This window comes from Pleurodeles waltl, chromosome 3_1 (genome assembly GCF_031143425.1).
Source record: "Pleurodeles waltl isolate 20211129_DDA chromosome 3_1, aPleWal1.hap1.20221129, whole genome shotgun sequence".
NCBI lineage: Eukaryota > Metazoa > Chordata > Amphibia > Caudata > Salamandridae > Pleurodeles > Pleurodeles waltl.
In genome coordinates this window covers 1438724417-1438749573 of record NC_090440.1, presented here as the reverse complement: position 1 = coordinate 1438749573, position 25157 = coordinate 1438724417, and the positions used below count along the sequence as shown (strand labels likewise).

At 41.3% G+C, this 25157-nt stretch overlaps 1 protein-coding gene across 9 annotated transcripts in view; it reads left to right on the top strand.

Moving 5' to 3' along the window:
- DIXDC1 (DIX domain containing 1) overlaps window positions 1-24120 on the top strand; it is a 523962-nt gene extending 499842 nt beyond the window's left edge. For 8 of the 9 annotated variants that reach the window (XM_069224988.1, XM_069224993.1, XM_069224994.1 and 5 more), the window contains one exon: window positions 22542-24119. In XM_069224988.1, the coding sequence (XP_069081089.1) occupies window positions 22542-22625 (84 nt within the window). In that variant the 3' untranslated portion in view covers window positions 22626-24119. Of the gene's footprint in view, window positions 1-22541 lie in introns of all 9 variants that reach the window. The other variant, XM_069224996.1, reaches the window with a different exon arrangement.
- Window positions 24121-25157: the final 1037 nt, after the last annotated feature.

The window sequence follows — 25157 nt, the reverse complement described above, 5'->3', positions numbered from 1 at the left end:
AATTTGAATTGATCTTAACAACTGTGCAGCATTCCATTCCAGCATCATTTAAATAATTTGTGCCTTTATAGACAAGCTCAACAATATCCAAATGAGTCTTGTGTCTATGCTTTCTTGGTGGTAAGGTGAGAAAGGACGGCTGCACAAAGAGCGCACTAGCACTTTCCGAAGGCCAGAGATCCTTTCAGATTTCAGAGTCCAAAAACACCCTGTATGAATGTTGTGGGAAAATAATCATTACCATGGGGCAAGGATGACCAGAATAAGGAGGGTGCAAATTATCAGTAGTATCTATCAAACCAGACATATGAAAAACAGCCCGCTTTAATGTTAACTCATATAAAGCCTTTTAGCTCAGGAACACGATTGCCCTGGTAGTTCTCCCAAATATTTTCCTGCAGTGAACGCTCATATTATTACTTAAATATGCAAGGGCAGCCTAGTTCAGTAAAACTGTTATAGATTTTTTTTTTTTTTTTTTAAAGATTGCTCACAGTTTAGCTGTTTTGTGCCTTTAGTTTCTTATTCAAGTTTCTCAGTGTAATGATAAGATAAAATAAATAAAGTCAAGTTGGTTAAGACGCCTGATTGAAATAGCAAAGTTTAAGCTGAAAGTAACAAGTTTGAATCTCACCAGTGCTGCAGCGCCGAGAAATCCTAGCTATTACCTCAAACTAAATAGTGGATGTCGCGCCCTAGGCCAATGGATTGGCATGACATTGATTTGAGAGGATGTCAAGAATGCATGTCATAATAAGCATCAATAAACAAGAAATCAATAATCTAATCACTATGCAATAACCACACCAGTTTATTAAGAAGGATTGTAAATTTATTTCTCTCTATTAACAAAGCTAAAGTCACGAAAAAATTCTCAAACATAAATGATAAGTATATAGAATCATCAACGGCTGATTAAAACTCCTTATATATCTGAGTTTAATCAAAGCAAGTAAACAAATTAACTCAAGTATTATAACACAACTTAATAACACCAATATTTGCAACAGTGAAATAGAATTCATTTAAGCAAGAGATCAAAGAACGCCAATATAAATCATAAGTATGTAAAAGACAAATTCCCTCACTAACCACTAATTAGCATTAACATGTTGGGCTTCATGTAAATGACTTAAAAACACAAATTTGGAAAAATATATTAGCTTAGGTTATAACAAAAATAATATTTTGCATCAATTAATTCATGAGTTGCAGCTGGTACCTGTAAAACAAAGACACATATAACTACACACAACTTTATACATTACCCATAGACCAACAACAAGAAGATCACTTCAACAGGGAGACACCATCAGTAGGATGATCTATAAATCCCTAATGCCTACGTGACTGACATATCAGTGGAAAATCTCGTAAGGACTAGTCTGCATCAACAGCTAATCCAACTCTCTCCCAAGAACAACAACGAACAGGAACCGAGAAGAACAACCCAAAGAATAGGTGACAGAACATCATATTAACTTTCACAAAACTCATGATTGGTCAAGACATGGGGTGTTGTACATTCAGCCAATAAAACTAAAGTTAGATAACTAAAAGTTACACTCCACAGTACACGGAATTCTTATTCAACAACATTACATTTACGTAATCATTAGCTAGGCTCAATTTATAACAATTTCTTCTTCTCTTCCGTCTCGTCCGTTGATCCTTTGTTCCATCTCGTCCGAATCTTAGGTTCAGGAAGAAACATCTACCATAGTTGCCATCTACTTCCACCCTCGAGGAAGAAACCACATGTTAGTGACAATTTTCTAAACAATAGGACAGTCAAAAATGAGCAAAGACCTAATAAATCTGACCTTGTGAGACATAACACAAAACCTCACTAGGGGTAGCTGTCCATAAGCTATTAATCACTATCTTTTAAGCAAGCATTGAGCAATGAAAACCAACTGCAAATTTAGCTAAAGTTAGCCTAAACAGAAAACAAAATGAATTATTGTGGCCATTTACAAAAGTCACTAATTTTCCACATATTAATTCATCAATGATCAGTACATTATTTATTTTTTAATAAAATCATCAGTAACATTTCTGCTCCTGCAATCCCTCCTCTGATGACTGGTTATGTCATCACACAAACCCCAAATAAATTCATTTATTATCCCCTTAGCTGCTGGGCCTTTCCCCCCCCCCCCCCCCCCCCCCCCCCCCAGTGCTGAGCCCTTTTTTGGCTATTTGGGGTAGTTCGCGCTTAGGGCTTCACTTTTTGTCCACATAAGCTAACCACGCCAAATTTGCGTCCTTTTTTTCCAACACCCTAGGGATTCTAATGGTACCCAGAGTTGGTGGTTTCCCCTGGAGGAGACCAAGAAAATAGCCAAAATACAGTGAAAATTTTGTTTTTTCCAAAAAAAATGGGAAAAAAGGGCTGCCGAAGAAGGCTTGTGGTTTTTTCACTGAAAATGCCATCAAATAAGGGTTTCTGGTGCTGAAATCACTATCTTCCCACCTTTCAGGAACGGGCAGACTTGAATCAGAAAACCACATTTTTCAACACAAATTTGGCATTTTACTGGGACATACCCCATTTCTACTATATTTGGTGCTTTCAGCCTCCTTCCAGTTAGTGACAGGAATGGGTGTGAAACCAATGCTGGATCCCGGAATGCTAAACATTTCTGAAAACTAGACAAAATTCTGAATTCAGCAGGGGTCATTTGTGTAGATCCTACAAGGTTTTCCTACAGAAAATAACAGCTGAAATAAAAAAAATATTGAAATTGAGCTGAAAACAACAGCCATTTTTCTTTATGTTTTACTCTGTAACTTTTTCCTGCGATGTCAGATTTCTGAAAGCAATATACCGTTTTGTCTGCTGGACTCTTCTGGTTGCGGGGATATAAAGGGCTTGTAGGTTCATCAAGAACCCTAGGTACCCAGAGCCAATAAATGAGCTGCACCCTGCAGTTGTTTTTCATTCTATACTGGGTATACAGCAATTCATTTGCTGAAATATGAAGAGTGAAAAAGAGGTATCAAGAAAACCTTTACATTTCCAAAATGGGATCAAGATAAGGTTTTGAGGAGCAGTGGTTATTTGCACATCGCTGAATTCCGAGGTGCCCATACTAGCATGTGAATTGCAGGGCATTTCTCAAATAGACGTCTTTTTTACACACTCTCTTATATTTGGAAGGAAAAAATGTAGAGAAAGATAAGGGGCAATAACACTTGTTTTGCTATTCTATGTTCCCCCAAGTCTCCCGATAAAAATGATACCTCACTTGTGTGGGTAGGCCTAGTGCCCGCGACAGGAAATGCCCCAAAACACAACATGGACACATCCTATTTTTTTTATAGAAAACACAGCTGTTTTTTCCAAAGTGCCTACCTGTAGATTTTGGCCTCTAGCTCAGCCGGCACATAGGGAAACCTACCAAACCTGTGCATTTCTGAAAACTAGAGACCTAGGGGAATCCAAGGAGGGGTGACTTGCGGGGCTCGGACCAGGTTCTGTTACCCAGAATCCTTTGCAAACCTCAAAAAGTGGCTAAAAAAACAAGTTTTCCTAACATTTCGGTGACAGAAAGTTCTGGAATCTGAGAGGAGCCTCAAATTTCCTTCCACCCAGCGTTCCCCCAAGTCTCCCGATAAAAATGGTACCTCACTTGTGTGGGTAGGCCTAGCGCCCGCAACAGGAAACGCCCCAAAGCGCAACGTGGACACATCCAAATTTTTGGAAGAAAACAGAGGTGTTTTTTGCGAAGTGCCTACCTGTAGATTTTGGCCTCTAGCTCAGCCGCCACCTAGGGAAACCTACCAAACCTGTGCATTTCTGAAAACTAGAGACCTAGGGGAATCCAAGGAGGGGTGACTTGCGGGGCTCGGACCCGGTTCTGTTACCCAGAATCCTTTGCAAACCTCAAAAAGTGGCTAAAAAAACAAGTTTTCCTAACATTTCGGTGACAGAAAGTTCTGGAATCTGAGAGGAGCCTCAAATTTCCTTCCACCCAGCGTTCCCCTAAGTCTCCCGATAAAAATGATACCTCACTTGTGTGGGTAGGCCTAGCGCCCGTGACAGGAAATGCCCCAAAACACAACGTGGACACATCACATTTTTTCATAGAAAACAGTGCCTACCTGTGGATTTTGGCCTCTAGCTCAGCCGGCACCTGGGGAAACCTAGCAAACCAGCACATTTTTTAAAACTAGAAACCCAGGGGAATCCAAGATGAGGTGACTTGTGGGGCTCGGACCAGGTTCTGTTACCCAGAATCCTTTGCAAACCTCAAAATGTGGCTAAAATAACACGTTTTCCTCACATTTCGGTGACAGAAAGTTCTGGAATCTGAGAGGAGCCACAAATTTCCTTCCACCCAGCATTCCCCCAAGTCTCCCGATAAATATGATACCTCACTTGTGTGGTTAGGCCTGGTGCCTGCGACAGGAATAGATCACACAACGGTCAATGTTGGTCCTTACGTGAGGCAGCTGTTGACCCTGGGGTGATCCATTCCTGACACAGGCACTAGGTGTAGGCACTCAAGTGGGGTAGTGTTTTTATCAGGACAGGTGAGGAGTCACTGGGTGGTAGGAATGTTGTGGATCCCAGCATATTCCTGTAGTTTGTGTGACAGAAATGCGAGAAAAATTGAGGTTTTTTTCAACATTTCAGATTTGCAGGGTATTCTGGGTAAGAAAACTTTGGGGAATCCACACAAGTCACACCTCTGTGGACTCCCCCGAATGTCTAGTTTCCAGAAATGTTTGGGTTTAGTGTGTTTCTCTATATGGCCGCCGAATCCAGGACCAAAAACACAGGTGCCTGCCTTACAAAACCAGTTTGTTTTGCCATAGACAATTTTGATGTCTCCACAATATGATTTGGGTGGTGGAATTTGGGGCTGAACTAAATTGGGGAGCTCTCAAGAGAGCACTCTCTCTCTGCTTGCCGCCGCATTCACCTGCTCTCTGGGTTGGCCTAACCCACTATTACCCAGTTGCACGAACAGCTTGCGAAGGGACAGCAGGACTGTCCTCATCACCTCCCTCATAATGTACTGGAAGAGGAGTTTTCGAATGGGACTCCTCTGACTGAAAAATCACTCCCAGAGTCTGCGCCATTGTCCTATCCCTCAGATGCTGTCTCAGTATCTGATGTCTCAGTCTCTGATCCTATGTCAGAGCGGTCCTCTATAACCCGAGTGCAGGCAGCAGTCATCCATCAAGATGCCATCTCTGCTATTGGCTAAACTGTAGGTCTAAAACACTAGCCTACGTAGACAGTCACAAAATCGATGGTGTGTGTGAGACACGTGCAACAGTAAAGGCCACCTTACCTGCGCTTCTTCCCTCAATCAGCACGTACTTTCAAGACACTCAAAAAACACCTTGTCACATACCATTCATCACAGTCTTTAGCTCCTCCTGCGCCCAGTCCAACAATCATTATTGGTGCTCCCACTCCCTCCTCCTCGGATTCCCTCATTACCACCCAGCAAAAGTGCCCTTCATCTCTCTATAGACTTTACTAATGTACTCAGCTATTTACATAAAATACAGATGTGCTCTTTGCAGTAGGCATATAAACCTTCTGCGCTTCTTTATGGCACTAAAACTGTCACTAGACAAGTCGGACCCTTTTCCCCCCAGGGAAACCACACACATATTGACAAAAGTGATATATATATGACAGCCAACCACCTGAAACTCAACTCAAGCAAAACCGAAATAATCCTCTTTGGCCCACACAAAAACACCTGGGACCCCCCATGGTGGCCCACCACGCTAGGCCCTGCACCCACCCCCGCCAACCACGCACGCAACCTCAGCATCATCCTAGACTCCTCCCTCTCGATGACCCAACAAATCAACGCTCTTACCTCCTCATGCTTCAACAAACTCCGTATACTGAAAAACATTCAAATGGATCCCCACAGAGACCAGAAAAACTGTCACTCACGCACTCATCAGCAGCAGGCTTGATTACGGAAACGCCCTCTACGCCGGCACCACTCTAAAACTCAAGCGCAAACTACACGCATCCAGAACTCAGCAGCACGACTCATCCTTGACCTCCGCCGACACAAACACATCTCTCCACACCTCAAATCCCTCCACTGGCTCCCCATTGACAAAAGGATCACCTTCAAGATCCTCATCCTCGCACACAAATCACTCCACAACACAGGCCCTGCCTACCTCAACGAGAGTCACCTTCCACACCCCCACACGAAACGTCCGCTCAGCTGACCTCTCTCTCGCCTCTGTCCCCCGCATCAAACACACCACCACCGGGGGCAGATCCTTCTCCTACCTTGCACCCAAAACCTGGAACGCCCTCACAACCCACCTTCGCAAGACCCAAAACCTACTTCTTTTCAGGAAGGGCCTCAAAACCTGGCTTTTCGAACAGTGAACCTCCCAGCCCCTTTCCCTCCCCCCGTTCCCCCCTTCCCCCGGGCCTTGATACCCTCAGAGGTGAGTAGCGCGCTTTATAAATCTCTTTGATATAGATCTACCTCTATATATATATATATATATATATATATATATATATATATATATATATATATATATCTACATAGATATATCTATAGATATATCCATGTACCTAGATATATCTATCTACATAGATATATTTAGATCTATATATACATATATTTTTTTTTAGTTGTTGTATGGTTTCCTTGGACCCTGCCCACGGGCGACTCCCTGTCATTTCATTTTATTTTATTTTTATTTGGAAAAAAAAAAATCCCCTGTGGGGGCACTGTGCTGCGATCGGGGGCCAGGAAACAGTTTCAGAAGGCCTCGTAAGAAAGGGGAGACTCTCCCCTTTCTTACGAGGCCTTTTCAAAGTGTTTCCTGGCCCCCCTGATCGCAGCTGTGCTGCGATCGGGGGGCCAGGAAACCTGAAAGTGTTTCCTGGCCCCCGATCGCAGCACAGCTGCGATCGGGGGCGGACTCTCCCCTTTCTTACGAGGCCTTCCCGAACGTGGAAAAGGCCGTTTTCCCCATCAAAGCAGGAAGCGGCCGCAAGGCTGCTTCCTGCTTTGATGGGGAAAACACCTTTGAAACGGCGCGCTGACGTCACAAAGGGGCGGGTGAGGGGCGGGGGGAGACACGGAAGCTTCTGTGTCTCCCGGGGGAAGTTTTAAAAAAATAAAATAAAATTATTAATGCCCTTCCTGGTGTCGGCCACTGGTCGTGACCCGCACCAGGGAGGGTGTGTGGCCGTCAGCCAGTGGCCGACGCCCGCACCAAAGAGGTTATTTTCAGTAATTCAAAATCTTGTCTCATCTTTGTATTAATTTACTTTTTCCCCTCACCTTTCCCATAAAAGGAATTCATTTTAACATCAAATCTTTTCTGATTCTTTTCAAACCTTTTCTTTTTTACCCATTTGATTAATCTATAGGATCCCCAAATTCCAATTAGACAAAACACAATTATTGAAACCCATTTGACTATTTTTAATATAATTCCTTTCCCCAGGTTGCCAAACCAATTTCCCACAGTTGCAATTCCGTTGCCAGCTTTCTCCCAGATAGTAGTTTCAGTTAGTTCTTTTAATTCTTCTTTGTTATTTGTTACATTATTAATTAAACCTCTTATTTCTTTAGAATTATCTGGTATATACGTACAACAATGACTCAAACCAAGTAATTTGCAAACTCCGCCCTCTTTCGCCAAAAGAATGTCTAACGTAGGGGCGTTCTGAAGTGCCATAGCTCTTGTAGCAGCCAATTCAGTATCTAGAAGAATAATAGCTCCAGAATAACTTGTCAACATGTTATCCACTATTATAGACAATTTCTGTATCTTAATTTAATTCAGAACTACTCCCACTGAAGGAATTATAGCTCCAAAACAATGCTAGAAATTAATTTCCACTTGTGTTTCGTTTGAATTCTCGTCATTTTAGGAAATTTACTCAAGTCTTACAGCTGGTATTTCGAAAAGACTATTCCCAAATAACATGTGCCATACCATCCCCTAGGTAGACGGTAGTAAGCATTTCTTCCACAAATATAGTAAACACCAGGCACTGGTGGGTCCTGTCCATTCATCATAAAATCCCATTTACTCCGAAACATAAACACATGCCTACATTCACTCATACCTACAAACTCTCTATGACTACTACTATGTGGCCTATATATACAAAGCTTGCCCAAATATTAATCCTCCTTGTTTAGTAACATCAGTATAAGCATAGTCAGTCCCAGGTCTACGACTAATCATTCCCTTATTTATCTTAGCCTTTATTTCTCTTCTCCTATCTTCTGTGTTATCTAAAATCAAAAAAGTTCTTCTCTACAGGTGTTCATAAACAGGTGAGATTATTTCTTTGAGCAAAAGCAGTTCCAAATGTTAAAGTAGGCTCAAAGAATTCTCTGATAATAAATATGTTATTATCCTTGGCTATTTTATTCAAATAACCAATGACAGGCACATACGAAAACACAACATAAAAATTAGAAAATAAATATTGAATATACTCTTTGTTATAAAAACGCGTTAGTAAAAGACTACAATTTATAGCAAAAGTCACAGGTAGACTATGATAAGTAGTTCCTTCTTCCACCAAAGTCGTAATCTGCATACAAACATAATCTTTCACGTCCATCACCTCAACATACTCACGCAATAAGAAATAGAAAGCATTAGAAGAAAGCTCTTTCTCTTCAGGTAAGTATTTGACATCTGTTCTAAACTTATCTTTTGTTAACAATGTAGTAGTAGTCTCTAATGAATTATCAATCTCTACAGTATGGGTGGCTCCACTCATCTCATAAAAAATCACACCTACAAATAACAATAAGCATATTAACACACTTGCTTGCGCCAAACTAATATTTACACATTTACAACAGCTAATTCTACCGTTTTGGTTACTAGAGTTTCTCATGATCTCTGAAGAATTAGGAAAAAAAAAACAAAAAAAAACAAAAACAACAATTTCAAAAACTCCGTCCATAAAATTATGATTTTTTTTCATATGTTCATTCACACAGGACAGTCTTCTTGTCAAATCTGGTATAGCAGCTTGTCAAATTCAGTATCTCAATTTGTTAAAATCAGTTATCAATGTCTCTTCTAAACATGACTTTCGAACTTTTCTTTCGATTTCAGCTTTTCCCCAAACATACTCTGTTATTTTTCACATGCCAAAATGAAAATGTTCAATGTCTCTATCAAAACAATAACTCAAAAATTCTTCTTGCCAATCATTGGTAGTTACATATGCCCATTCTGGACCAGAATATCTCTTGCTTGCAACTCTCTTCCTTTTTGTTTCTTTTACTACTTTCGCCTTCTTCTCCACTACTATTTTGTATTTCATTCAGTCCTCTTTCCTCCTGCATTGGTGGAACTACATTTATTTTTTCGCCTTTTAAACTTTTCTCTGTCCAATTATCTCTTTTAATGTCTTCCTTGTCAGTAACTTTCTTAAAATTGGATTCGAACTTGAGCTTGAACCCTTTTCTTCTGATGTTCCCGCAACTGGTTCAGGATGAGTCAGATCCCCTTGGGTGGGAGATCCCCTTGGGTGGGATCTGTCTCAATTCCTTTTCCAGTGGGGTCAGTCACTTGTTCAGTTTGGTATGTCAAATCACCTGCTGCAGAGGACACCCTCCTCTGAGCAGATTTTCTCTCACTCCGTTGTTTCTGATCACTCTCTACTGGGGACACCCTCCTCTGATCAGAACTGCTCTAAACCGATGTTTCTCCTCCTGCTTGTGCTGATTGTTCCTCTACTCTACCCGTAGACTGTTCACTCTCCTCCAAACTTTGCTCTTTTTCATCAGTCATAGGAGTAGGTACATCTCGAACATTCTCCGGAATCTTGTCCAGCTCTTCCTGTTCCTGCTCTTGTCCTGGAATGTTGTTAGCTATTGGTAATCTCAACAGCTCCTCTTCTTGTTCTGTTGGATTATTCACCTTCCTTGTATGACTGGCATGCACCCAATTCTGCAAACCTGCACACTTCACAACTGTCGTTGTTACAAGGATGATTTGCTAGGGCCCCTTCCACCGTTGCTCCCAGCATGACTTCCTCCTGTTCTTTTGTATGATGACCCAATCACCAGCTCTCAAGTTGTGACCTTGACTTTGAGATTGTTGAACTGTTGTAGCTTCCACCTGATGAGAAAAAGATCAGACCACATCAGCCAAGCCTTTGCAATAATCTAAACACCATGTCATCTGTAATATTTACAAGTGCATTTGCAGGCATCTCATTGCTCTCCCCATCAGAATTTCGTGAGGAGACAAACCAGTCTTCTTGTCAGGAGTACTTCTCATTGACATTGGTACTAAAGGTAAAGCATCTGGCCATTTCAAATTCATTGATGCACAAACCTTTGCCAATCAGGACTTCAGAGTTCCATTCATCTGCTCTACAAGTCCTGAAGCTTCTGGGCGGTAACTACAATGTAGCTTCTGCTGAATGTTTAAAACTGAAATTAGTAACTTTATTACCTCATTGCTGAAGTGACTTCCTCTATCTGATTCTAAAGAGACCGGAAAACCAAAACATGGAATCAACTCTCTCAAAAGTAACTTAGCTACTGTAAGGCTATCATTTCTTCTTGTAGGATAAGCTTCAATCAAGTGACTCAAAATGCACACAATCACCAACACATATTTCAAACCAGCACACACAGGCATCTCAATAAAATCCATTTGCATTCTGCTGAATGGACCTCCCACCATGCCTATTTTTCCCATGTTGACAACTGTTCCTTTACCAACATGCTTCTGCTGGCAGACAATGCATCTATAGCAAACTAATTCAGCAGCTTCTCTAAATTTCAGATTAAACCAAAACTGTTTTGAAACTCCTAATCATTGCATCTCTCCCTATGTGTGCTTGACCATGGTAGTATCTGGCCATCTGTGTCAGTGAACTGTTTGGTAAAACTACCTTCCCTTCCGTCGTCACCCAAATATCATCTTCCCTTTGTATACAATTTTGTTTCACCCAATCTCTATGGTCTTCTTCTTTAACATTATTTTGTATAGTCTTCAGCTCCTCCAAAGTCTCAACAATTTGCACTGTAAAGTTTGTATAAACACCAACATTTTCAGGCATCAGTTCCCATTTCCCTTTGAACAAGATACTATTTAAGGCACAGAATTTTGCAACCTGATCTGCACAAGCATTTCCCAAAGTCACATAATTCTGTCCTCTTTGATGTGCACTGCATTTAAGTACAGCAATTTTCCCAGGTTTCTGAACAGCTTGTAACAATTCATGTAGTCCTTCACCCTGCTTACAGGTGAACCTGGCGACGTTAAGAAACTCCTGTGACAAATTTGTCCCAAATCATGCACAATGCCGAATCCATATTGACTATCAGTATAGATCGTTACTTTAATCTGGTCTGACATTTGGCATGCTCTAGTAAGAGCCACCAATTCTGCAATCTGAGCAGAAAATACTTTAAGCCATGAAGCTTCTAATATGCCAGTAATTGTGCATACCGCATATCCTGCTCTCATTGTACCCATGTTATCTCTCAAGTAGGAACCATCAACAAAGATAATTTGATCATTGTCTTCTAGGCAAGTGTCTCTCATATCTTCCCTTGTTTTTTTGCACAATTCTGTAACTTCCAAACAATCATGCTCAGTGTCATCTATTTTATCTGAGTCAATTCTTTCAACTGGTAATAATGTTGCTGGGCTAAGCACTGTACATCTCTTGATTGTTACATTAGGTGCCCCAAGAATCACTGTTTCATAATGTGTTAATATTGCATTGGTCAAGTATTGCATCTTTGATCGTGTCAACAAAATCTCTATTGAATGAGGTACCATTACTGTCATAGGATAACCATCACAATATTGTAACTTTGGGTTTATTCTGCTCGACTGCTGCAACTGCTTGCAAGCATCCTGGTAATGCTGCTGCAACTGGATCCAAAGTATCTGAAAAATATGCTACTGGTCGATTGACACCACCATGTGTCTGTGTCAAGACAGAGAAGAAACATCCATCTCGTTCATGACAAAACAACAGAAATTGTTTTGTGTGATCAGGCATACATAAAGCTGGAGCTTGCCGGGGAAAGACCCAGAGGAATGTGCCTCCTACAGGCCAATCTTACTCGTGAATATTGATGCCAAATTTTTTACAGGAATACTTGCTCATAGGCTTAATTATTACATGCCAGGTCTCGTGGATCCTGACCAAGCAGGTTTTATACCACACAGGCAGTGCAGCGATAACACAAAGCGATTGCTTCATCTGCTGGATAAAACGTATCGTTCACGCAGGGAGGCGATTTTCCTTTCTGTTGACGCCGAAAAAGCGTTCGATAGAGTCCATTGGCTATATCTGTTAAGGGTGCTTGAACGCTTTGGGTTGGGCCCCGACTTTATGGCATGGATCCGTTGCATCTATTAGGCGCCTCGGGCGGCGGTCCGGGTCAATGGGACGCTATCATTGCCATTCTCGATTCAACGAGGGACTCGGCAGGGGTGTCTGCTCTCACCTCTATTGTTTGTGCTCTATATGGAGCCCCTGGCGCAGCGGCTGTGTGATAGTCCTCAGATCACTGGTGTGAAATTCGGGGGCGATGACCATCTCATTTCCCTGTCTGTGGAGGACGTGATTCTTACCCTGGCAGAGCCCGTAACCTCGCTGCCTGCGCTAATGGGGATACTTGATGAATTTGGCCGGATCTCGGGATTCCGGATGAATATGCAGAAGTAACAGGCCCTGAGTCGATTTATTAGCACTGAGCATGAAAGTGACCTGAGGGCCCGATTCCATTTTATATGGTCGTCCTCACAACTTCCTTATTTGGGGATTGATTTGGCGCCTTCCGTTGCTAGAACGGCAACTCTGAACTATACGAAACTGGTTCGCAAGATCTAGAGACCTGGAGGAGACTTAAGCTGTCTTGGTTGGGCAGGGTGGCGGCGGTGAAGATGACTATCCTCCCACGTGTCCTGTATGTGTTCCAGGCGCTTCCCCTGACGCCTCCGCCCCGAACGATTGCAACCCTTCATACAGCGGTTCTGAGATTCATCTGGGAGGGTAGAGCGACGCGTCTTCCACGCCGGACTCTGTATCGCTCCAAGGGAATGGGGGGATTAGCGGTTCCTTGCCTCTTGCGATATTTTCAGGCAGCGCAGTTGCGTTTTTTACTAGAGTAGAGTCACCCGTCCACTGAGAAACATTGGTGCTTCATGGACCATGCGGTGGCGGGCTACCATATATGGAAGGAGCCCTGGCTCCGACGCCGGCACAGGGCGAGCGGCCTTTATTCATCCCCGATTACGGAAGTGATGTTGCGTGTATGGGACGTGGTGGCCGGTCGATTGGGACTGACGACGTTCCCATCCCCAATGACCCCTCTGGGTGTGAACCCTGACTTTGGACCGGGCTTACAAGTGGAAGCGTTGCGCCGATGGTATGAGGCGGGTTGTAAAAGGGTGGGATGTCTCCTTGACTAGCAGGGGGTGATCTCCTTTGACCAGATGAGGGAGACCGTTGGCTTAACAGAGGCAGACAGGATGATGTACTATCAAATGCGGCATTGGGCCCTGTTGCCAGCTAATAGAGCATTAATTAATAGGCCGCTGACGCCGTTTAAAAAATGGCTCCTAGTGAAGAAGGATGATAAACGGGTGATCTCGGAGCTTTACGGAATATTGCAGGGGGAGGGTCGTCCGCCTAAATCTAAAGGCCAACTGCAATGGGAGAGGGAACTGGAAAGGGAACTGTCTGATGAAGAATGGGATAGTATATTTTATAGGACTCACCACACGGCTTACAATGCGGCAGGCACAGAGACAGCATATAAGGTGGCCTCCTATTGGTACTACACCCCAGCAAGGATTCACGCTTGGGATCCCACTAAGTCTAGCCTCTGTTGGAGGGGGAAAGGGGGAGGGGGTACGCTTGTGCACTTACTCTGGCATTGCCCCAAACTTCACAGACACTGGGAGGGTGTTATAGACACTATTGATACAGCGTTTGGTACACAGATCCCCAGATTCCCAACGTATATCTTGTTGGGCTTACCCAACCCGCTCACCTTCCCCCTGAGATCATTGAAAGGGCGGCAGATGGCCCTGGCCCTCAATGCGGCGTTGCAGCTGATACTAGCGATGTGGGGTACTGACAGGATTCCGACATTTACATCATGGCTTCATAAGCTGTGGTTCATTCTCGCTATGGAGAAGCTTACTCTGACCTCACAGCAGCAGGGCGGTGATTTCAGGGACCTGTGGCAACCATTCTTGCAGATCTTATTTAATGAGTTCACGGAGTTGACATGCCCGGCTTACCTGAGAGTGCTGGGTTTGACCTGAGCCTCGTGGAGTGGGTTTGCGGGAGAGATTCCTGGGAGAACCGGGACCATGCAGGGGTAGGGCGAGGGATTCGAGTGATTTCTGCCCAGCGGACCATTTCAGGGAAACAATGTTGGTGTTTTATTAATCATTTCTATGTTGTATATTACCGTGCATGGAGATCGCTTCACAGTGCAGCACATGATGATGGGTGACCCCTCAAGGGATGGCAGTACTTAGAGGAGGCGGCCTATTGGGCATGGTTGACCAGGAGTGGATTGTTATGGGCTACCCCCACGCTTCCAGACTTGGACTGCTGCATTGTGACTGTTTTCTTGTGAAGAGCTGTACTTAATATGTTAATAACTTGAAAATAATAAACAGATTTGATCCATAAAGCTGGAGCTTGACATAAACTTTATTTCAACTCAGTAAATGCTCTCCTACATTCCTCATCTGGGATCTGAAACATCCTTATGTGTCAGTGTTTGCAAAGGTTTTGAAGTAGCTGAGAAATTTGGAATCCACTGACGACAATATCCTACCATTCCAAGAAACATCCTCATTTCTTTCTGATTACTTGGTATTTTCATAATTGTTGCTACTCTTTCTCTCAAAATTCTTCTGGTTCCTTTCTCAAACAAATGACCCAAATACTTCACCTTTCCCTGGCAATATTGCAATTTCGTAGGGACACCTTATGACCATTATCCCCCACAAAATTTAACAGTGCAGTTCTATCTTTCTTGCATCCTGCCTTTGTCTTCGCTGCAATCAATAGATCATCTATATACTGCACCAATGTCGATTGGTAAGGACTTACCAATGACTCCAGATTCTTTTTCAATATCTGATTGAAAATCGATGGTGATTCTGAAAGTCCTTGAGGAATTCTACACCAACAATAGACTCTGGTCAGGAATTTGAAACAAAAGAGATATCTACTGTCCTCGTGTACAGGCATGGAGAAAAATGCTTGACATAAATCTATCACAGTAAACCACTCAGCATCACACGGAATCTGGAACATAATCACAGCTGGGTTTGCCATGACCGGACAACATTTGATTAGATTGCAAATATTTTCCTCAAATCCTGGACAAGACGAATTTTCCCACTTGGCCTTTTCAAACCCATTATTGGTGAATTACACAGGCTACTCATCACTTCTTTCAAAACTTCATGTTCCAAGAACTGCTCTATCAAGGGTCTTATTCCTTCGATTGCCTAATTTGTCATCGGATACTGTGCAGTTTGTGGAAATACCACATTCTCTTTTACTGCCACTCTGACTCCTTCAGCTCCCTTGATCAAGCCAGTGTCCTTTCCTGAAAGATCCCAAACCTTTGCCTTAACCCTTTTCTGCAAATCAACTGGAAGATCTTTTATTTCAAAAACTGGAAAGAAATCAACTGAATTATTTTCTTAATTTTCTTGTTCATCAAAAATAATCCTAGGAAACTTTCTAGACACTTGTTCATTTTCAGCTGTAATCGTTAAACTTCCTCATCACTGTTTGTCTCAATCTCAATTCCTTTAGTTGAAAAAGAAATTTAACAATTTATTTTACACAACAGATCTCTTCCTAGTAATGACCTGGACTGAAATCGCAAATAACAAATCTGTGAAAATCCTTAAAATTACCAATTTTAACAAAAACTGGTTCTGTATGAGTATTGGTCAAATGTTTGTTCGCAACTCCGACAATCTGAATTGTTCTCTCTGATATAAGTATATCTGGAACCTCTACAGTTCTTACTGTTGAGCGTGTAGTTCCTGTGTCGACCAGGAAATTAACTTCATGACCATGTACTTCCCCCTATACATAAGGACCCTTCTGATCCACCTCTAATGATGCCGCCATCACATAGGCCTCCTCATCTGAACTATCCACGGCCATTCATCTTTATTTCATCCTCACTGGGTAAAGGAAATTGATCAACTGTTATTTCACTTTTATTTGATTTCTTATCCGTGACCACCTGCGCAAGCATTACTTGTTGATCCATAGGACCCTGTATCATTTGGACCTGCCTCGGTATGTGAATTTGTTGTGCAGGCACCATCTGCACCTATGGCTGCAATTGTACCTGTGGCATTTGTACTTGTACCTGTAGTTGTCCATTTTGTACCTGCTGCATCAGCAGCAAAGGTTGGAAACCCTGCATAGCATTTACATTATTCTTGAAATTCTGATTTTGACCTCCCATTGTAGGTCCTTTCATGCTCTGATAAGAATTGACACCATTTGTCTGTTGCACAACACCACCTTGATTCAACAATGGACACCGTCTCTTCCAATGTCGAATTGCCCCCAATTATGACAACGTAACACTCTTCTTCTTTGCTGCTCATCCTGCATCACCACTGAATTCAAATCCACATTTTTATTGGCCACTGGAAACATCATTCCACCTCGACCTCTGCCTTGACTCTGAAACATGCCAGTTCCTTTTGACTGCGGCGGAAAATGTCCTTGCATTCCTGTCTGTGCAGCCTTCATCTGCATCACCATTTCTTTCTCCTTCAACTTTTTCTGCTTCATTTCAGTCTCATCACTACAGTATTTCGCATACTGCAACAACTCATCAATCGGTTTGACTTGCCAACAAATTAAATGGTTCCTAATCATCTGACTAATTTCTGGTCTCAATCCTTCAACAAACCTAAACACGAAATGATGCATATTCTCTTTCTTGATTGTCTCCGTACCACTGAAATGTTTAAACACCTTCAACAACCTTTCATAATATGCATGAATCGATTCTTTTGCTTCCTGTGCTATTTCTGTCTATGCGTTGCCAATCAATTTTCAGAAACTCAACAACTTTATAGTAATATTTCATTACTTCTGGAGATGGTGCACCTGTTTTCAAATCCCTTTGCAGCTCACTTGTCAGCCTATCCACACTACGTTTGCATTCAATCCACAAATCTGCTGAAACAACAATATCAAAGAGAGTATTCACATCTTCCCACAGACATTTTGCAAGCTTTACAAACCTATCTGTCTGCTGATACCATTCTACTGGCTTCTCTCTCAACCTTGGATAATCATATGTAAAACTTAAGATATCACTCCTACTCCAAGGTACATGTACACAATTCCCTCCTGGTGTTTCCCTCATCTGTAACATTTTCACTGAATCTCCTGTCTGTGCCATATCTCCTTTCTTTGGTCTTTCTCTTTTCTTGACCCATCTGCCTTCCCATTTGTCTAATGCTCTCCAAACCTGCACTCTTTCAAGTAATTCCCTAAGATGTGTTTTCATCCCTGTAGACCTCATGTGAGCAAAATCTCCTTCAAGATCTAACCTATAACTTCTCTTCAGGCTTTTCAATTTTGTGCGATCAATGTCATTCATTTGCATACTTTTCTTACTCCCTTTTGTAATTATTTTACATAAGTATCTTAATAGAGCTTCAGTATATGCTTCAAGTATGTTCACACCCATTGTCCCTTCAAGAGGCTCATTTCCTTCCATTGACAATCTCACTCTGCCTATTGAGTCTTCCTCTCTGTTCTGTTTCTCTAAAGTCTTTGAATTACTTATGTCTTCTAACCACTTGGTTATTTCTTGTGTGGATAAACCTTTTAAAGAAATCTCATTAGACTGTGCATTTGAATCTTGCTGTCTTACTGTACTCACACATTGCTGTGGAAACAATAGTTTCTCCCCCTGATTACTGTAGGATCTGGTCCCAGAATTCCCAACAGAAGACAAATCTTTTATAGAGTTAGGGCCATATTTATACTCCGTTTGCGCCGAATTAGCGTTGTTTTTTTCGACGCAAATTCGGCGCAAAACTAACACCATATTTATACTTTGGCGTTAGACGCGTCTAGCGCCAAAGTATGGGCAAATAGCGTCATTTTTTTGCGTGAACGCCTTCCTTGCGTTAATGAGATGCAAGGAAGGCGTTCCCGTCTAAAAAAATGACGGCGACGCAAATGCGTCGTATTTATACTCCCGGGCAAAAATCACGCCCGGGAGTGGTCGGGTCAAAAAACCCCGCATTTGCGCCACTTTTTAACGCCTGGGTCAGGGTAGGCGTTAAGGGGCCTGTGGGCTCAAAATGAGCCCACAGGTGCCCTCCCATGCCCCCAGGGACCCCCCCTGCCACCCTTGCCCACCCCAGGAGGACACCCAAGGATGGAGGGACCCACCCCAGGGACATTCAGGTAAGTTCAGGTAAGTATAAATGTTTTTATTTTATTTATTTTTTTGGCATAGGGGGGCCTGATTTGTGCCCCCCTACATGCCACAATGCCCAATGACCATGCCCAGGGGACATAAGTCCCCTGGGCATGGCCATTGGGCAAGGGGGCATGATTCCTGTCTTTACTAAGACAGGAGTCATGTAAATGGCGTCTGGGCGTCGTTTAAAATGGCGCAAATCGGGTTAAGACGATTTTTTAGCGTCAACCTGACTTGCGCCATTTTAAGACGCCCTAACGTCATTTTTCCCAACGCCGGCGCTGCCTGGTGTACGTGGTTTTTTTCCACGCACACCAGGCAGCGCCGGTCTGCTTGCGCCGGCTAACGCCATTCAATAAATACGGCGCCCGCATGGTGCTTCAGAATGGCGTTAGCCGGCGCCAAATTTTTTGACGCTAAACTGCGTTAGCGCAGTTTAGCGTCAAAAAGTATAAATACGGGCCTTAGTCTCATGCAGGTTTTGTTCTTGACTTGGAGTCGATTTTTCCAATACTCCATTCTGAAATTGGACTAAAGAACCCACTCCACTATTATTAGTCTGTACATATAGTGGCATAAGCGGACCCATCGTAATAGGTACTGAAATTGCATCTGGACTAGCAAAAGATCCAGTTTTCTGTGTCTGCATTGTTCTCATGCTCTGCATTTAAGGAATCTGCATTTGAATAGGCTCTTTCTGAATTATATTCAGCCCTCGTTGACCTGGTGACAACACTGAATTAATGGTCGTCCTTACAATCCGAGCCTCTGGATACGTTTCAGGAATGTTTATCTCCAACTGATGTCCATTGTTCAATGAATCATTAAAACTACTCTGCATCTGAACTCGTTCATTGCTCAAGATATTCAGTGATACCTCCGATGTGGATGGTGCAGTAGGACTCATTTTACCAATCCCACTTCCACTCATTCCACTCTCGCAAGTTCTCTAACCTCCTTGAGCTGTATGTGGTGGTGGATAAGTTTGCAAAATCTCAGAAACCAATTCAGCTTCATCCAATTCATCATCGTCATTAAACATAACTCTTTTCAAAACTTTTAATTTATGTTCCTTATTTACTAAAGAATGCTTTTTCTTCTCAGCTTTTGACCCATTCTTATCTTTTGTTGTAGCAGGAAATAATCTAATTCACTGTAGAGTAGCTAATCTCAAATCTTTTTTTTCTCCTCTAGCTTCCGCTAATGTCTTTGCTATTCTCCTCCTTCTTTTCTTGAATTTGAATGCTAGTTGCTGTTTAGCTATCAGCTCCCAAATCGCTAAATATTCATACTATGCTGGTCTCTGGGGAGGTCTTAAACTGTACATTATCTGCCTCAAATTCTCCAAAATTCTCAAATTAAACGCACCATTTTCTGGAAAAGCCAAACAACCTTATTTCTTTGTGATCTTAACCCAATGTTTCAACCAAAGGCACGCTCCCTTCTCCTCAATCACAATGTATGCTCGAGTATTTTCTGGTGGACAAATTTCTCCCTCTCGTGCCGGAATATACTCATCACCTCTAAAGGCACTTCTTAAAGCTTTGAAAAACTTAATTTTCAACAGAATTTATTCAAAAATGATTTTAATCACGAAAAATTATTCACGAAATCTATCCGAACAAAAACAAAACAAAACAATGAAATCTGTTAAAAAATAACCAATCAGAAAAAGTGACTACAATCCTCTTTGACACTCTCACCTCGCGGCAAAACTTACGTCACACTAATGCAAACACCCCTTCTCAGCGCGACCGCTGAGACACTGACAAAGTCTTTTGGCCTGACTTTCACACAAATAACACACCAAACCAATGCAATATTAGTTTGCAAAGCAAAATCTTAAACCAAAAATAAGAAAACACATTTTTCCATTTACTATAGGTACGGTAATACAATCGCTCTAGGAACCGTCCAAATGTTGCCTTCATCTTTTGGATCTACATTTACTCTCTTTCACAGTTCCCCTCATTCGTGATCAAAATTCGACCTGCAAATTTCACTTCTCAACTGATCATTGGATTATTGTCCTAGTGCTCTTAGTACTCACAGAATCCCAGTAAAATTCAATCACACAAATTGTCTTACAAAGTCGACTTACCAACCACGCCCGATCGATCTACTAAATGGACAAAGAGTCTTAGACCGCTCTCCTTAGGTCCGTCATCAACAACCACGTGGACAATTTATCCTGCACTAAGCGCCACACTCAAATAAAGAATGCTGCTTTCCTACTCTCATACCTACCACACCCTCTAAACTCATATACTCCTCACTCAACTGCAAATTAGCTCAAGCTATGCAAGCGCAAAATATTCTCACCTCACTCAATTCAATCAAACACCACTAGAAACATACCCTTCAACCTAGAGCATCTCAGGGGACTGGGGGAATTCACTTAAGGCAACAAGCAGCTCATTTTCTCTGAACTGTAGAACATTTCAGAAAAGAAAATTGTAAAATGATTTCAAAAGAATTCGTTCACACACTATGACATCACCATCATAATAACCGTACTCTGCTACCAAAAACTGCTGCACCGCTGAGAAATCCTAGCTATTACCTCAAACTAAATAGTGGATCTCGCGCCTTAGGCCAATGGATCGACACAACATTGATTTGAGAGGATGTCAAGAATGCATGTTATAATAAACATCAATAAACAAGAAATCAATAATCGAATCACTATGCAATAACCACACCAGTTTATTAAGAAGGATTGTAAATTTATTTCTCTATATTAACGACGCTAAAGTCCCGAAAATAATTCTCAAACATAAATGATAAGCATATAGACTCATCAACAGTTGATTAGAACTCCTTATATATCTGAGTTTAATCAAAGCAAGTAAACAAATTAACTCAAGTATTATAACACAATTTAATAACACCAATATTTGCAACAGTGAAATAGAATACATTTAGGCAAGAGATCAAAGAACGCCATTATAAATCATAAACATGTATAGACAAATTCCCTCACTAGCCACTAATTAGCATTAATATGTTGGGCTTCATGTAAAAGATTTAGAAACACAAATTTAGAAAAATAAACTAGCTCTGGTTATAACAAAAATAATATTGTTATGCAGCAATTAATTCATGAGTTGCAACTGGTACCTGTAAACAAAAGACACACAACAATACACAATTTTATACATTACCCATCGAACAACAACAAGAAGATCATTTCAGCAAGGGGACACCATCAGTAGGACGATGTATAAATCCCTCAAGCCTACATGACTGACATATCAGTGGATAATCTCGTAAGGTCTAGTCTGCATCAACAGCTAATCCAACTCTCCCAAGAACGACGACGAACAGGAACCAAGAAGAACAACCCAAAGAATAGGTGACAGAACATCATATTAATTTTCACAAAACTCATGATTGGTCAAGACATGGGTTGTTGTACATTCAGCCAATAAAACTAAAGTTAGTTAACTAAAAGTTACACATTCATAATACTCTGAATTCTTATTCGACAACATTTCATTTACGTAATCATTAGCTAGACTCCATTTATAACAATTACTTCTCCTCTTCCGTGTCGTCTGTCTGTCCATTGTTCCATCTCGTCCGAATCTTAGGTTCAGGAAGAAACATCTAACATAGTTGCCATCTACTTCCACCCTCGAGGAAGAAATCACACGTTAGTGACACTTTTCTAAACAATAGGACAGTTAAACTCGAGCAATGCCCTAATAAATTTGACCTTGTGAGACATAACAGAAAATCCCACTAGGGGTAGCTGTGTACACATCTATAAGCTATTAATCACCCTTTTAAGTAAGCATTAAGCAATGAAAAACAACTGAAAATTTAGCTAAAGTTAGCCTAAACAGAAAACAAAATGAATTATGGTGGCCATTTACAAATGTCACCCGTTTTCCACATATTAGTTCATCAATGATCAGTACATTATTCATTAATAAAATCATCAGTAAAATTTCCTCTCCTGCACCAGTTTTGATCAGTTTGATATTAGTGTCGGCTTTTTGCAGTGTGCCACTGATAGTGGATGCTATAAAAAGTAAACCAAATCTTTTTTTCTTTCAGGTGTTCCATGATGATGATATCATTCCTGGATGGGAAGGTAAAATAGTGGCCTGGGTAGAAGAGGACCACGGAGACCCTAAATGAACTTCACTGCCGAGTGTTGTTTTAGAGTGCTGTGCTAAAAAAAACTACCAAAAAGGTGTGGTGAAATTGAAGAAATCACTCTGCCAAAACAGTTTACTTTTCCAATGACAGGCACATAAAATTATTCATTTTCTTAGACTATTGGGAACTAAACTTTAAATAGACAAGAACCAATGGTATCCCCCCCAAAAAAAACAGTGGAGGACAAGAATTGATTCACGTGCTTTATCCTGTCAGTGGAAAAACCTGCGGCCTTAAAGGAACACCGTGCATCCTGCAGTCTAGCATAGGCCGGTTACTGCCTCTTAATTGTCATAACTCTTTCTTTTACTGATAGAATTCAGTATTATTATAACTGTAATGAAATGGAGGTTGGACCACGTGTTTTCTTGGATGCATTCCATTAGATGTTATCATAAACCGAAAAAGTGTTTCAGTACCACGGACCCCTACAGTTGACCAAGTTCCTGAAAGGGTTCACCTGGACCACGGTGAATCCTTTCAACTATGGACAATGGACTTGTGGCAAAGACAATGGACTCTTCAGTTATGTTTTGTTTTTAAAAAAACAAGGCGAAGATACAACAACAGCACTACAAACTCCACCTTTTTCAAAAATCATCTGCAAATTATCTTTATGGTCATACTGGGTTTTCCATCACACTGCCATCAAACAGCGCAACAAAGCAGCAGCCACAGCATTAGGTCTTTGCTACCTGCATTCTTATTTATTTTCAGTTACCAGACGATATAAGTTGGGTATAAATATCACTTTAGTTCTGCCATTTCCCTCTGTTTTTGGTGCTGCCCCCAAAAGCCCTTCTCCAGAAGACAAGTATTTCAAAGCTGCAGCGTTGCTAGTAGCGCTGTCAGTTCATGTCCTAGCTTAGCTTGCTTCCCATCACGGTATGTTGCGCTGCCATGTAAATAAATTTCTGCACAACTGCTGTGATATAATGTACATGTCTACTGTATATTTTCTGAAAGTTACACCTGTGGGTCACAGATTTCCCTGGTTGTAGTGTATATGATGTATACACAAAAATTGTCTTTGTATCTGTAAATATTGATGGAAATTAAGTTTGTGTTACTTTATATAAATGTGCCCTTTTTTGTAAAAAGATCGGTTGTTAATGTTTAAGTAAATATATTTTATTATTATTATTTTTTTTTTTTTTTTTACAAATTCCAATCAATGTCTGATATCTCTTTTTACACCAGCGTAGCTCTTTCTATAATGTTCACCAGCTCTGTTCTACACAAGGTTCATTTTGAAAACTTTCATGATAATGTTTTGTATCCTCAGGAGAACCTGTGCTATCTTCTTAAACTCATCTGCAATTTATTTTGTTATGAAACGATTTGATGTCCAGTGAACTGTACATAATGACTATATGTAATTTCATTTCATGAAATGCGCTGTGTATATATAAAGAAATGTTTGCTACCTTCCTTGTCCAGGTAAAATAAAATTGTTTATTCTTATAAAGACCCAAAATCACAGACATCCATGCAGTGATTGATATGCCCTTTAAAAAGGGTCAGCATTTTTCATTATTTGAGATGTTTCCAGAAACTCAAGTGATAGTCCTAAAAGCAAGAACGTATTTCTGTGAAGCACCAAAACCTAAGAATTTTTTTGTTTCTGCACTGTAGTTTTCCTTTACTTTGATTACAGCACAAACCACATATGCAGGTGGTAAAAAGATGATACAAGTTGGACAAGCGTTCTTTATAAGGCTTGGGCAAATACTTTAGACTTCAATTATAATACAGCTAGCTTTATTGTATGAACTATTTCCACACTGACTTAAGAGAGTGTAAGTTATAAAGTGAGATGAACAAAGGCAACTGCATGTTTTACAGCATGAACCTATTTTAGAGTCACATAGGTAAATTTTTCCACCATTTATTGATCGAGTCCAGAATTTTCATCAGAGTTATTAACGTTATCTTCAAGTGTCGACTATGGTTGGAGTCATTACGAATTACTATAATGTGGACCATAATCCAACAGTGTCCCTGCATGTGACTATTATATTCAGATTATGTTTTGACCAGTGAATCCAGAAGCGAGTCTTCCAGCTTCAGAGAAAAACCTAAGAGCTTCTTTACATACCCCTGTGTGCCACCGGAGCTTCACTTTTTTGATGCTCCTGTGGCCAGAGCCATAACTACAAGGCAACGTAAAGCCACCCTGTGTGGCATTTCATGGCCACAAGTCGCTGCGTTGCCTCACACTGCGATAGGGAAACGTGCCATGAGCATTCATTTCCAGATATACAACATGCTGTAAACCCAGGAATGCGTCAAAAGCCCATGCCTCCCCAGGGGAAGTAAAAGGGAGACACAACAAGGAGAAATAACATTGTTTCTCCTTGTTTTTTACTCTTTCTGTGGGTGCAACATTCTGCAGCACTCATAGAAAGAGGTAAAAGCCTTTACTGACTTTTTTTTTTTTTTTTTGCGGGAAGATATCCCTTCCTGCACAAAACCATTCCTACAATGCAGACACCCTTGCAGCCTAGTGCA